This window comes from Cetorhinus maximus, chromosome 22, assembly GCF_964194155.1.
Source record: "Cetorhinus maximus chromosome 22, sCetMax3.hap1.1, whole genome shotgun sequence".
Taxonomy (NCBI): Eukaryota; Metazoa; Chordata; class Chondrichthyes; order Lamniformes; family Cetorhinidae; genus Cetorhinus; species Cetorhinus maximus.
In genome coordinates this window covers 389,220-404,919 of record NC_135900.1, presented here as the reverse complement: position 1 = coordinate 404,919, position 15,700 = coordinate 389,220, and the positions used below count along the sequence as shown (strand labels likewise).

The window sequence follows — 15,700 nt, the reverse complement described above, 5'->3', positions numbered from 1 at the left end:
CTCAGACTGCTTGTCTGATATCCAGTTAAACATTGGGAAGACTTATGTCATCAACTCAAGACAAGCCACATAACCATACACTAATGCTTCCCCTATCCCAGCTGTTTTCTTTTGCTGAACTAGTCCTGGTATCGAATTTGATCCTGGAGCTGAGCTTCTGACCACATATTCTCTTTGTTACAAAGACTATTTACTTTCACTTCTGTCATCAGTTGTCTCCACCCATGGCCTTCAGCTGTCACTGAAGATTGCATCTGTGCCATGCCCGCCTACAGGTTTGACTAATCCGGTGCACTCCTAGTAGGCAGCCTAATCTCAACCCTCCATCTGAAACACTGTTTCTATATCCAGCACAGTGTTGCTCGCCATCAACCTGGTTGTTGCTGACCCATATTGCGGCATCCCAGTTGAGTTTGATCCCACTTTCTGCAGATGTGACAGAATGGCATTGGAGATCTTGCTAATGTTTCTCTTCCTCACCCCAGGAATAGGCAGGCATCATGGGATGTGGACATCATTGTTGCCCATCCCTAATTGCCCTTGAACTAAATAGCTTGCTAAGTTATTTCAGAGGGCAGTTAATAGTCAACCACATTACTGTGGACCTGGAGTCACATGTAGGCCAGATCAGATAAGGTTGGCAGGTAAGGGCGGTAGATTTCCTCCCCTAAAGGACATTAGTGAACCAGATGGGTTTTTACAATAATTGACATATTGCTGAGACTAGCTTTCAATTCAGATTTTATTAATTGAATTCAATTCAATTAATGAGATTTATTGGGATTTGAACCCATGTCCCCAGAGCATTAGCTTGGGCCTCTGGGTTACTAGTTCAATTACATTACCCACCGTCTCCCCAATGCCACCATCTCCCCTATAATATCCCTGTCCCAAATTGGATGAACCATCACCTTTTCCTGGAGCTTTGGACATTACTAGAGTACAGTTTGAGATTTCACCCTCCAACATCTTGCCCAAGGGGTTGTACAGCAATTGTTGCCCAGCTATTCCATCACCGTGGGTATGCAGCTTAATGAAGTGGGCAGAGCAGCACATAAGAATGTATTGTACATAATGGTTTTATATATTGACCCATTGGGGATTTGGATAAATGCATTTCTCAGCTATGTAATCAGCATTCCTAGTGTGAAATGAACTCTGAAAAGTCCAGGCTCAAGAAAAGGAAAACAGCTGTTGAAAATTGAAGCTATGTCTTACAACATGCAGGAAACATTTTTTTATTTAGACATTGAGGGAATATTTTATTACTGAATGTTGCTCCAAGTCTATCCTTCTCCTTTTGTAATTATTTTTGAATTTTAGGTCTACTCATTTCAATTTAAAAATCATCATCATGCTAAATTTGGACTGTACCTTAATTAGGAGCTGAAGGGGCTAATAGAGAAAATTTGAGAGGTGGAGATAATCAATCAAAGAAACATAATCCTGAATCCCTAATTACTTAAGGAGGAATCAGTGAAGGAGCTAAATTCACCGATAGACAGAGATGCCAGTTGCTATATGGATTTTAAAGCTTTAACAGAAATGATTAATTGTCGTCTGAATTTTTTCCTGTGGCACCATACTGAGTGTTCAGAATCCAGTGGAAAAGCTTTGGGGTTTTGTGTATTACAACCTAATCAGCATAGCTATATAAAGGATAAGTGTGCTCTGAATTCACAGGAAAAAATAGAAGGTACTTGCCTGTGTTGTTACGCATTTGCCATCCTATGGTCCAGTTGCTGGGAGGAGTGTACATTGGTTCATCTTGTTCACAAGGACCAGCATTTTCCCTTTAGTTGCTCACTCAGTCATTAGTAGCCTCGCAGCTACAATTGCAACAGCCTCCACCTGAGCAGCACAGTGATTTCAGTTTATGGGAAAACCTCTGACTTAGAACAACCATAACATGAAGGAAGAGAGTCTGATGCGCCGTAGGTTTTCCTTGTGTGCTGGGCTACCAAGTGTGCTATCATCCAGAACTGATGGACGAAAACTCATGAGAAATGCATCTTTTGGTGGCTACAATGAACTTCCTCCATTATTGCCAGGTTTGTAGTACCTCTCTTCTCATATCATAACTAGAAGTGTCTTGAATACTAATTGAAAGTAAAATTGTAAAAAGGCACAAAGCATAATGAGGTTATAGCTTAGAGGGCAGTTATTTATTCTTTTTAGATTAAATGCAGAATAATGTAACATGTATGAAAACTAAAATGTAATTCTCTCTTCCCAGTTTGACTTAAATTATTCATCAATCATTCTCCTTGCAGAATTATTTGATGGTTTATTTCAGACAACATGGAATATTTGCAGCACTTCCAACACGCTTACTATTTGCCTGAAAATAAGAGAAACATTTAAGGAAAAATGGGTTTTGTTCCTTTCAGCAGTTACAGTAGACTAAATGACGCAACAAGTTGAAAGCGCAATGCCTAATGTAGCTCTAATGGGGTGCTTTTACATTGCAGTGCAAGTTTTGGAAGGCTGACACCAACCTGACTTGAACAAACTCAGCTCCCTATTTACATTTCTGTCCTGCACTGTCCTCCATCAGATAGTGAGTGGAAATAAACCCCAGTTTGCAAAATCCATAGAAAGTGAGTCTCAGGTGATGCCAGACCCTCAGTAATTTGTTGATAATTTTACTGGCAGCTGGTGGTGAGACAACAACCTCTAAATATTAGCTGCAAAAATGACTATGATTAGCTGGCAGTGGTTTCTGGTGACTCGATGATTTGAGGTGAACTGCGTTTAGACAGGCTGTTGCAAGTTTTTTTAAAAAGCAGTAACCGATAGCACTGAACTTCTTCATGATTGACTCGCAAGGGAGGAAAGGATTTTAATTTAACTTACAGAATACCTGAGAAATTTCACAGGTATTTACAGTATCACAGTTTTCATTTTTGGAATACTTGATGTACTCACTGTGAAGTATATTTGTATTATGCGCAATCTGAAATGTTTAAGTAATATAACTCTCTTAATTTGTACATTACTTTTTGTGAATTATTTGAAACCTTTCATGATCACCAACCTTGATAAAATTGATCCTGTAGGGCTCTGAAGAGCAGAGTTTATTAACCTACAAAAAAACATGCCCAGCTGCTTTGAGTAGTCGAGTGGAGTGAATGCATTGGAATGAGGGGTGCTGATGAAAAGCACAGCTGAAGAGTAAGATTTTGATGCCGATTTTAGAGGCAAGAAGGGGAGGGGTAAGGGAATCTATTCAGGGAGGGAGTGCCAGCTGGGATGATAATCAGATGGACAGCCTAAAGACACAGGTGGCTGAGGGACTGAGGAAAGTGGTGACGAGGTGGAACTGGATGTCGGCAGCATAAACTTAGCCCGACAGCTTCATAATAATGTCTCAGGGCAGCATTAGGGGAACCCCAGCAATGGCCATGCTTAGAGAGAAACACTGGGATGGATGGCTTCATCAGGGCAAGGAAAAGTAGAACAAGCCATGGATTTCTTTTCAAAAATGAAGGATGGGGGAAAGATGATTTGTGTTTATTTGAAGTTAATTTCAGAATACTTGTATCAGTGAACCATTTGAAATGCTATGTTCTAAATTATCAATTACTTTTCTGTGATACCAGGCTGACGAAACATTACAGGCATTGATTACACATGTTTGTTGTCTTGTTGAAGTTGGAACTGAAATGCCTGCTTGCTTAAATATCAATAACTTTTTATTTGCATGAATCAAATTCATAATTACTGATTCACAAGTTTATAAATTGCCTGCAGTACAAAAAAAAAATCTGTTTATCTCAGTCAGTTGCTTCACCATCCATTTGTGGGTAAATCTGGAAGCATTTAATTTGGAAGTGAGGTTAACTATATGCAAAGAATCACTGAACAGTAATCAAAAGTGTGGGAACTTCGCTCTAGTTCCCCTCCCCAACTGATTGACTTTGAGGAAAATGGTAGCACTCCCACCTGATAAGGCCAACAAGCTGAGGACAATTAAGGTAGATATGATCTGTACAGTGTACTGCAGTGGAATGGGCCTTGTATTCACTGGGACATCTATTGATATTAAAAATAATTTTCCTAATCTATTTTCTGATCATTGAGTGTTGCAAATTACAGTTTAACACACAGGATCGACTGCATATAAAATCTTCAATATTTACCTCTTTGTAAGTATTTATATATGGGAGAACTTTTACAGAGCAGTATGATTTATATTCTGAAGTTTACAATAATTAACTTGAAACTTGAATCTGCTGAGTGAAAATCTTGAACTGGATGTCTGCTGATGATGTTAAGGCTATTGGCACCACATTGAGAGAAATTGCTGAACTCTGTTTACGCATCTATTTTTGATAAATACTGAGCTGCACCTGTTAGTTGTTCGCAATAAATATTGTTCAGGTCTGCAAGCCAGAAGGTTAGCCCAAGGTGCACAATGCACTCCTAAAAGTTGAATGCTAGTACATGTGATCAATTAGCTGTCATCTTCAACTATCTGTTAAGATTGTTTTACACTCGAGCATTAATGAACAACCTTTTCTCTTAGGTTTGGACAAAGGTAGAGATGATGTGTCCTTCTCAAAGGATGATGCTACACACACTATATCAAAAAGCAAGGTACAATAGATATTTGTTTTTCTCTGTCCTGTCACTGTGTCTCTGCAGGGCTGAGCCCAGTTTATGTCAATTGAAGATGTGTTTTCTATTAATTCCATTGATATGAGAGTGGTTGACTGTATTTATTGCGATATTTATTAATCTTCAGCTTGACCTGTTCTCAGATCCCAGGTAATGATGTAGAATGTGATAAATCTGAGATAATGAGCAATGAAGGTTGAATGAACTAGATGCATTACCTTGCTTTTAGAAACATAAAAAATATGAAAAGAAGTAGGTCATGAGGCCCTTCGAGCCTGCTACGCCTTTCAATATGATTATGGCTAATCCTCCATCTCAACCCTTTACCCCGCACTCTCTCCATACCCCTTAACACCTTTAGAGTCCAGAAACCTATCTATCCCCTTCTTCAATATATTCAGTAACTTGTCCTCCACAGCTTTCAGTGGTAGAGAATTCCATAGGTTCACCACCCTCAGTCCTAAATGATCTATCCCGTATCCTGAGTCTGTGACCCCTTGTTGTAGAGCTCCCAGCCAGAGGAAGTATCATCCCTGCAATCCAGTCTGTCCATCCCTGTCAGAATTTTATACGTTTCAATGAGATCCCCTCACATTTCTGAACTCTGGTGCATACAGGCCTAGTCGGCCTAATCTCACCTCATGCGATAATCTTGCCATCCCAGGAATCAGCCTGGTGAACCTTCGCTGTGCTCCCTCTACAGTTAGTATCTTGGGTAAGGAGACCAAAACTGCACACACTACTGCAAGTGTGGTCTCGCAAGTCCCTGTACAGTTGCAGTAAGATAACCTTGCTCCTGTGCTCCTTGCGCCTGTACTTAAGTCCTCTCGCAATGAAGGCCAACATACCATTTGCCTTCTTAACTGCTTGCTGCACCTGCATGCTTGCTTTCAGTGATTGGTATACAAGAACACCCTAGTCCCTTTGCACATTAACATTTCCCAATCTATCACTATTTAAATAATACTCTGCCATTCTGTTTTTCCTACCGAAGTGGATAACTTCACAATTATCCACTTTATACCGCCTTGAAGCCTCTTAATACCCTCCTCACCACTCACATTCCCACCAGGCTTTGTGTCATCAGCAAACTTGGGAATGTTGCAAAAACAGAAAATGCTGGAAAAACTCAGCAAGTCTGACAGCATCTGTGGAGAGAGGATCAGAGTTGACATTTCGAGTCCGTATGACCCTTCAGAGAAAAAGGACTCGAAACGTCAACCCTGTTTCTCTCTCCACAGATGCTGTCAGACCTGCTGAGTTTTTCCAGTATTTTCTTTTTTTGATTCAGATTTCCAGTATCCGCAGTATTTTGCTTTTACCTTGGGAATGTTACATTTGATTCCCTGATCCAAATCATTGATATATATTGTGAATAGTTGGGGCCCAAGCACTGATCCCTGCGGCACCCCACTAGTCACCGCCAGCCACTCCGAAAAAGACCCGTTTATTCACATAGTGTTTCCTGTCTGCTAACCAATTCTCAGTCCATGCCAATATATTATCCCCCAATCCCATGTGCTTTAATTTTACACACTGAGGCCTTATGTGGAACTTTATCAAAAGCTTTCTGAAAATCCAAATACACCACATCCACTGGTTCTCTCTTATCTATTCTGCAAGTTACGCCCTCAAAAAAAACTCCAGTAGGTTTGTCAAATATGATTTCCCTTTCATAAATCCATGTTGACTTCGTCTAATCCCGATGATACTTTCTAATTGTCCTGTTATCACATCCTTTATAATAGACTAGCATTTTCCCTACTACTAATGCTCATAAAATAATGTATTAACACTAGATCAGGTTGATTCTCAGTCAGTCAAATGCCAAACTTTTGAATAACCACTCAACCTCTGGGTAACTCAATACAAAATAATGTGACCATGTCATTCTTTTTTAAGCTCTGAAAATTTTGGTCCTTGCTTGATTTTTACCTGTAGGCCTTCCATCTGTTGGATTCAGATAGGCTTCCATTTTTCAGCAACTGCCAAGGGGAGAACATTGCAGCATTAGAGAACTGGGCTTCAAAGGGAAACAAATCCGGCCTCTTCTGGGAAGTGTGAATATCAGAACAGACTAGCATCAGGTGAATAATATCCTGAGCCCACATGTTAGAAGGGGTCCTTTGGGAGATGACGTAGAAGGTTCCTGATGATGTAACGGCAGCCGATCAGGAGCCTTCAGCTTCAGAAGACAATAAGCCGAATCTTTTCTGATCCTTTTATGTGTGCAAGAATGAGAAGGGAATTTTGTGAGGAGCTTGAAGGGCAATTTAGAACCAACCTGGAACTAACAATTCTGCTGACCTTTAGGATGTTTGATCACAAGAAAATATAATGCTCTAAGATTATCTGGTCATTATCAAGTTACTGTTTGTGGGACCTCAACAGAACTCCTCAAAAGTTCTTCATTGGCTGTGAATGCTTTGGAGCTTCATATGGTTGTGAAGGGTGCAACATAAATGGAAGACTTTCTTCCTAATGCAAAATTTTCATGTATTGGTTTCTGGAAGAGCACTTAGACTGTATAGGATGTTGTATACTTACACTTTGATCACCCTGTCGAAGGATTCATTCCTCAGACTGTCCCTATGTGGGCCTGGAAATTGGTTGCTCTGGACAAGGTAATTCAGGGCCTTTTGGACAAATGTATTTTCATTCACATTATTTGAGTTGTTTCTGGCCAATGCACCATTCCCAGTGGCTGAACAAGTTATGCATAGACTCATGAGAAAAAAAACTATTACTGCCCTACCTGCTCGTCATGTGTAATACTTTTCAGTCTGCTGGAGTCTCTCTGGTTCGAGGGATATTGAATGGGAAAGTGCAGTTGGAGCCCAAGATCAGCCACGATTGTATTAAATGGTGGAGGAGCAGGTTTGACGAGTTGTATGGTCTACTCCTGCTCCTATCTCTTGTGTTCTTACATGACTCTCAGCTAAGCTACTTAACTTCCAAAAATTTTATTTATAACTTAGCAAATTTCCATCTCTAATTCCTTTACAACTCAGGGATGTATAATTTTTTATGTGGATTATCTGTCTCAAGGATCTTTTTATATTTGTTTCTTTCCATGGAAGTTATGAAACACGTCAACCTAATGCAATGTCTGATCTAGGCAGGTCTGCAAATCTCCAGGGCACTCTTGGGCTAAGATTCGTCTTAGCCGCTGACTAAGCCAGCGTTTGTTGCCCATCCTTAATTGCCCTTGAGAAGGTGATGGTGAGCCACCGTCTTGAAGTGCTGCAGTCCATGGGGTGTAGGTACACCCACAGTGCAGATGGGAAGGGAGTTCCAGGATTTTGACCCATCGACAGCCTAGGAATAGTCATATATATTTCCAAGTCAGGATGGTGTGTGCCTTGTAGGGAAACTTGCAGGTGATGATATTCTCTTGCATCTGCTGCCCTTGTCCTTCTAGGTGGTACAGATTATGGGCTTGGAAGGTGCTGTTGAAGGAACTGTGTTGAGTCGCTGCACTGCATCTTGTTGGTGGTACATACTGCTGCCACAGTGCGTTGGTGGTGGAGGGAGTGAACGTTTAAGGTGGTGGATAGGGTGTCACTCTATTGCCTGCTTTGTCCTGGATATTGTTGAATTTCTTGACTTTGTTGGAGCTGCACCCATCCAGGCAAGTGGAGAGTATTCCATCACACTCCTGACTTGTGCCTTGTACATGGTTCATAGGTACTGGGAGTCAGGAGGTGAATTACTTGCAGCAGAATTCCCAGCCTCTGACTTGCTCTTACAGCTATAGTGTTTATACTGCTGGTCCAGTTCAGTTTCTGGTCAATGGTAACCGCCCCCCAGGATTTTGACAGTGGGGGATTCAGCGATGGTAATACCATTGAATGTGAGAGAGATGGTTAGATTCTCTTTATACCGTCTATATTTGTTGATAGGCTGCCGAATGTTAGCCCATTAAACTCCAGTGGTACCACAATGTATACATGAATGCTTCTAAGCTTGGCTGCTACCACTTTGAGTCTCTGCTTAAGTGCCAGACACCCTGCTAATTGAAACAAAATCACTTCAGCTTGTTCATCACCTGGAATTTAGGTTTGCAAAATCCTACACCCTCTTCCAATGTAGGATACTATTTAACAATTCTTTTTTTACCATCCAATGTCAGTGCTCCAGCATTGTCTTTAAATGGACAAGTTTTATTTACTGTTTAGCTGTAATGTAAAGATTTGAAAAGCTCTTGATTGTTACTTGAGATTTTATTTATATTTGTTACTTTTGCTCCTTCAATTCTTTGTCAAAACATTTGCTTAATTTATTATAATCATCCTCCAAACAGATTCCATCCTCGCTGTGGCTCAGTTCATAGCACCCTCGCCTTTGAAACAGAGGGTTGTGGGTTCATGTCCCACTCCTGGAAAACCAAGAACTGTGATTGTACTCGAAAGAAGTTGCAATCTGTGACTGTTGGTAACTGGAAACAGTTTCTAAAGCCTTATGCTTGTAGTTGCTGTTTAACTTTATGGACTTCCATTACCCCTTTGAGCTTTTATTGACTCTACTAGCATCAAATTTTTATTAGTTCATGGGATCTGGGTGTTGTTGGCTAGACCAGCATTTATTGCCCATCCCTAATTGCCCTTGTTCAGGGGGCATTTAAAAGTCAAGCACATTTCAGTTGGAAGATTCCTCATGACTCAATGGGATGTACTGTGCAACAAGTCATCTGGGTCAGAGGGTATCTACTTTGACCCCTGGGCTGTGCTGAGAAATTTCCTGCATTACCACATTAACTATACTTCAAAAGTACTTCAACAGCTCTAATGAGCTTTGGGACGTTCAGTGGTTGTTAAAGGTGCTATATAAATGCAAGTCTTTTTAAATCTGTTCTTATCTAAGACACCGGTGTAGGTGCTGTAATTCATCTCAGCATCGCTTTGTTAGAGAGATATAGTGCATGATAGTACAGATTGTTAACATACACCATCTGTGCTGTCATCAGAAATTGGTCCTGGAAGGCTGCCAACATTTGTTCTTCTTTCACTGTCCCATTTGCCGTAGAATGTTGTACACCAGTAAGTTTTAACTCAGTTGGCGTTCTGTTATTTTGAAGTCAACCGTTTTGTTTGACTGCCTTTGGCTGTACAGTCTGATTTTGTTGGCTCATCAGTAAGGAGTCAGACCTGCCATCTCTTGGGAACATGCACATCTCCTTAATTTTTACACTGCTGCTTTTGTGGTTGGTTCCTTACAGCCTCCACAATAAACATTCTGGGCATTTTCATTGTCCACCTTCCAGCAACCAAATTGCCATCCCATCTGCTGTACTGTGTCTATTTCTGGGTTAAACCTTTTTTAATCTCCCAGTGACAGCTTAATTTTAATTTTATCACTGGTGGTACTTAGGGGAACGATAGCGTGTATTGTTGCTGGAATTGTAATGCAGAGGCCCAGAAATACGAGTTCAAATCCCACCTCGGCAGCTGGTGGAATTTAAATTCAATTAATATATCTGAAATAAAAAGCAGGTGTCAGTAATGGTAACCAAAACTGGTTCACCAATGCCCTTTTGGGAAGGAAATCTGCTGTCCTTACCCAGTCTTGTCTATATGTGACTCCAGACCCACAGCAATCTGGTTCTTAACTGTCCCCTGAAATGGCCAAGCAAGCCACTCAGGTGTACCAAACCAGTTGGATGGACCGCCTGGCATTGACCTAGGCACCAGAAATAACAAAGGCACACCCTGTTCCTTCACTGTTGCTGAGTCAAAAATCTGGAATTCCCTTCCTAACAGCACTGTGGGTGTACCTACATCACATGGACTGTAGCAGTTCAAGAAGGCAGCTTCAGGACAATTAGGGATGGGAAACAAGTCGCCAGTGACACACTGATCCCAGGGACAAATGAAGAAATTTGCATTATACCTCTACCTCTCCCTCAAAACATTTCACCAGATTTTGTTTTTTGGTGTTTCATTTAACTTCTACCTTGTTTCTAATTTTAATGTCTTGTTGTAAGGAGGCTCTCTTGGTCCAGTTTTTGTGCTACCCACCCTCCCTGTACTCGAGTTTGAGATATAGTTAGGTGTCTCTAAATGTTGGTTCATGGTATCCTGCATTGAACTGCCTAAACTTCAAGAAGTAGGTTACTCGCTTTGAAGAGAGCATGCACAGAGGGTAGTCATTTAATTCATGACTGAAATAATGCTGTTTGTTACCTTCATTCTAGCCATCAGCAGCAACGAGTATAATGAGCATGGTTACAATCTTAGCTGTTTATTACCTTTTTAATTATTGAATTAAACTGTGAGCTAAGTCTCAAAGTAGAAATAGCTGCTGCATTAAATATCATTCTTCAAAAGAAATTAGCCTTCAGTGACCTCAACCTCTTGATCTGGAATTGCCTTCCTAAACCCCTCCATTTCTCTCTCCTTCAGGATCCTCAGAGTCCACTCTTGAACCAAACCTTTGCTCACCTTGCCTAATATCTCCTGTGGTTCAACATGAATTTTTTGTCCTTGAAAATAAATGCAAGATGCTGTTGATAAATGGTTCACTAGTGAGAATGTTAATGAATAACCCTATTTTGGCTGAATATTTGTAAAGTAAAAGGCATTTTTCTTGCAATCAGAAAAGAGAGAAACTTATGCAAATATAAAACGCTTTCCACGACCACCAGGCATTTCAAGCGTTTTACAGCCAAAGATGTACTTGTGAAATATAGTTTAAGAAATCATTTTTATTGATCACGTTTTCCCTTGTACTGTATTATAATTGACTACACCTTATCTCGGCAGCTGGTGAAATTTAAATTCAATTAATATATCTGAAATAAAAAGCAAGTGTCAGTAATGGTAACCAAAACTGGTTCACCAATGCCCTTTATCTCCAGGCGCAGATTGCTGAAAGTTTCACTGCAATTTTGGCTGAATATTTGTAAAGCAAATTGTTCAAAGTACCAAAGACCTGACATCTAAAAGCACATTACTGATCTGATACTTAAGCTGGATTAAAAAGAACTTGAAAATGTTTCAGGCTGCAACTGCTGAAACAATCTCCAGATCGTGCCAGCTTGCTGTGAATTGCCAAATGGAGTCAATGTAATTATAGGTTTTGTTTTTGGAATCAGAATTATATAATAAATTCAGTGAACAATTTTCATCTTGTTAAGATGAACATGTTATAAGTTGCAGAAATAAGGAGCTGGATGCATTTCCAACCCCATATTGATAATTTAACTCTGATAGTACAACCAGCTAACAAAAAGTTGATCCTGGTGATCAAGGTAGTAAACGCAAGTCTACACTGACCAAAACAAACAAAGTTAAACATTATCTAAGTGTGAATTTGCTAGTTGATATTCTCTTGCATTACTTATATACGGCCTAGAGCAATTTTTCTATCTTTTCAGTTCGATAGATTTTTTTTGATTTGCACACATGCTGAATGTTTGTGTTCTGTCATAATGGGTAATTTCAAATGGATGTGGCACATGTGATGTTATTATCTGCTTAATTCCTCAGTTTCCAATTTTAATAGCTGGTAATAGGAGTAGCTTTATGAGGACCCCATCTGTTTACTGCACCCCCTTTCCCACTCCATCCCCCATTCCATTGCATGGTGCTACTTTTCTGACATTATTTTTTAGCTCCTATGTAATCACTTAGCATAGTGCTTCCCTCGTGCTAAATTTAGCTGGATTATTAATGAGAGCCCATTGACAGTAATCCAGGATTTGTTGAGGCTTAGGAGATCAGTGTTGGTTTCCATAAATATGAAAGGAGATGCTTTTAAGGGGCAGTGGTAGGGTGGTGGTTGTTGGTGGTGTGGCTTTTGAAAAAAATTAGTTTAGGTAATTGGTCACCTTAGAGTGTTAGTTCAGTATGCTGAAGACCAATCTTGCAGATTTTGTGATGAAAACAGAAAACGCTGGAAAACCTCAGCAGGTCTGAAAGCATCTGGGGAGAGAGAAACAAGAGTTAACGTTTCAAACCTTTATGACCCTTCTTCAGAGCTGCTAAATTTGGGTTATGTTTGGGCTGTAAGTATGTGCTCTGCAGCAGTTTTATACAGCATTTGAGTATTTTGATCCTAGACTGGAGCTCTGAAGTAGGGTCATACAGACACGAAACGTTAAGTCTGTTTCTCTCTCCACAGATGCTGTCAGACCTGCTGAGTTTTTCCAGTATTTTCTGTTTTTATTTCAGATTTCCAGCATCCGCAGTCTTTTGCTTTCATCTTAATATCTCTGCAATTTCCGGCTTACGTTTTGAGATACTTTTCTGTAATTAATCCCCTTATTACTATTGACGATTGCCTTTGTTACATGTATTTTAACATCTTCTTGACTGGACTTTGGGGTTGGTGATGGGGTAGGTGGCGTATGTTTATATCCCTGCATCTTTCAAGCTCTGTATTGATCTATTTCAGTTTAAAACTTAAATGAAATAAACTTAACTGAGCAGTCAGTGGGGAAAAAGTGAATGCAAAGTACCTTTGCAATGCTTCCACTTCAACATAATGGCTAGTGTTTGTCTCTCTGGAGACCAGCTAGCTTAGCCATTTTGTTTCTTTACAATATGTACTTGAAAACTCCAGTCTTTGTTAATCATATTATTTTACATTGTTACAGTCAGAATCCAAGCTTTACAATGGAACAGAAAAGGATCTTATCTCACCTGGGAGTAAACTCACCAAAAAGGAGTCTCTTAAGGTATATTAAATCATATAAATAGTACTTAAAAGAAAATGTATTCGTGATTGTGCATGTTTTCTTTCTTAAATTAAGAATGAACTTCAGAAAATTTGGTTCCAACACAGTTTTGTTAAAATATTCTCTTAAAATACTCCACCCCTAAAATGTACCTCAGGCCCAGAATACCCCTTGCAGCATCAGTATGACAGTGTTTACCATGCCAACCATACCCACGACCTGAGATGAGATACTTAGGTTTGTTTTATTTTCTGTGCGTTCCAAAAATTGGATTAAGACCACTTCTATTTATTTTAAGTAAAATTTATAACCAGCAGAGAGACAAAATCTTAATTTCATCAATCTGCTGAATCAAACCCAGTTCCTTGAGGTGAAAGGATGACAATGACTGTGTGTCAAATTTCACCTTCCATGACAAGGTAACAAATCACTTGCAGGGATCAGTGTAATGAAGCACAAGGACAGCTTATCACCTAAGTCCCTCGACTGAAATGTTAACCTTAAACTTTTACACATCTACTGCTCCTTGTGTATAATGTAGTGGAGAACAAGCAAAAGTGTGATCTCTGTTCATTTTGATGACATAACTGCACTGAACCAGCACTGACTTAAATTCAAAACAAATTTAAAATTTTGTTGAAACATTTATATAAATTTTATTAGTTTTATGGCAGTTCTTTGTTAAACAAATTGCAGGTTCAAAAGAAAAATTACAGAGAAGAGAAAAAAAGAGCCACAAAAGAGTTGCTCAGCAGTATTACTGATCCCTCTGTAATAGTAATGGCAGATTGGCTAAAGGTGAGTGTGACAGGAGCTATAGCTGATGCTGTATTAAAAATTGTTACTTTGCTACACATGGTATGTGGAGATTGATGTCCAATTACATTTCAGATTTAATTTCTTTATTAAACATACACAATGTAAATTGATTATTATGTCAAAGATGTTGTAATAAACCTGTGTGTTGCAGTGATCTTCATTTTTATTCTGTTTATGCCATTCTTATTTTCCAAAACTTCATTGTAAATAAAAATGAATAACAAGATGAATATAGTACACACTCAACTAAATATAACCTAGTAAAAATACCACCAACAAAGAAGACAATTTTGAAAATATATATTCATGATACATGTTCCTTTCCCAAAGATGGAGTATCAATGTATAAGTAATCACACTGCATGGCAATCACCTTGTTAAAGACAATTGCTAAACAGGTGATAGGCATTGATTATCCCATCTAGACAGAATAAAAAGATACAGCTGGAACACTTTGTGTGGAAGCTACTTGGAAGTCAGTAGCACTGAGGAGCTGTCTTGAAAATAAACCAGCTTGAACCAAAAGACCAATTTGGATTAATTCTTCCACTACAACCAGTTATTGTGAGTAACCTTATTAGAGTTCCTTCAACTTGAGCAACTTTCAGTTGAAAGTTGTGAATTGCAGATCCAGACATCTCACTCTTGCCTGGATTAACCAACTTCATAAGTTCCTGACCAAAACCAGATCATGTTGTTTCTGTTTCCTGTGCTTCTCTCTTCCCCTTAGCTAGTGCTGTATTGGTCAGTTTTGGATCCCTCAATATACACAAAACAAGATCTTCAGAAATACGGTTGCAGATAATCTTTCCCATGAATTTTCCAGAAGATAGAACACACCAACACACACACGATCTATAACAGAAATCTTTCTCCATTTCTGCCTTTCCTAATATTCATTCTGCTTAAATGTAATAGAAAATATTCAAAATCTTTCTTGGATAAACTAAAGGTAAATATAGTCTTATTATCTTACTAAGAACTGATGATGCTTGTTCCTCTCTCATCCCACTGGGTTGCTGGTACTGATGTCTGCTGATCAGTGTGTTATTCTCCTTTCAAGATAATGTGAGGGGGCAACATTGGAACCCTTGGAGATCTGTAATAGGTCAAACAGGGGTGCTTTCTGGTGCCGAAACTCTGGCACATTCTTCTCTTTGCTGCTGTCGTATGCCTTCAGTTCACCTATAGAGGATGTCTACTTACATACCAGAACTGATGGAAAGTGGTTCAGCCTTGTCTGCCTGAGACCCAAGACAAAAGTGCATCAAGGCCTCATCAGAAAGCTGCTCTACACTGATAATGCCACACTAGGAGGCGACAATAGCATAGTGGCAATGTCACTGGACAAGTAATCGAGAGACCCAGGCTAATGCTCTAGGGAAACGGTTCAAATCCCACCACGGCATCTGGTGCAATTTAAATTCCATTAATAAATTCAATTAATTAATCAAATAAATCTGGAATGAAAGCTGGTCTCAGTAATAGCGATCTTGAAACTATCAGATTCTCACAAAGCCCATCTGGTTCACTAATGTCCTTTAGGGAAGGAAATCTGCTGTCCTTAGCTGGTCTGGCCTACAT

At 39.5% G+C, this 15,700-nt stretch overlaps 1 protein-coding gene across 8 annotated transcripts in view; it reads left to right on the top strand.

The window, feature by feature from the left end:
• osbpl8 (oxysterol binding protein-like 8) overlaps window positions 1-15,700 on the top strand; it is a 262,935-nt gene that overhangs the window by 186,380 nt on the left and 60,855 nt on the right. For 6 of the 8 annotated variants that reach the window (XM_078567629.1, XM_078567627.1, XM_078567634.1 and 3 more), the window contains 3 exons: window positions 4,529-4,599; window positions 13,217-13,297; window positions 13,994-14,095. In XM_078567629.1, the coding sequence (XP_078423755.1) occupies window positions 4,529-4,599; window positions 13,217-13,297; window positions 13,994-14,095 (254 nt within the window). Of the gene's footprint in view, window positions 1-1,788; window positions 2,052-4,528; window positions 4,600-13,216; window positions 13,298-13,993; window positions 14,096-15,700 lie in introns of those variants that run through there. The other 2 variants (XM_078567635.1, XM_078567632.1) reach the window with 1 other exon arrangement.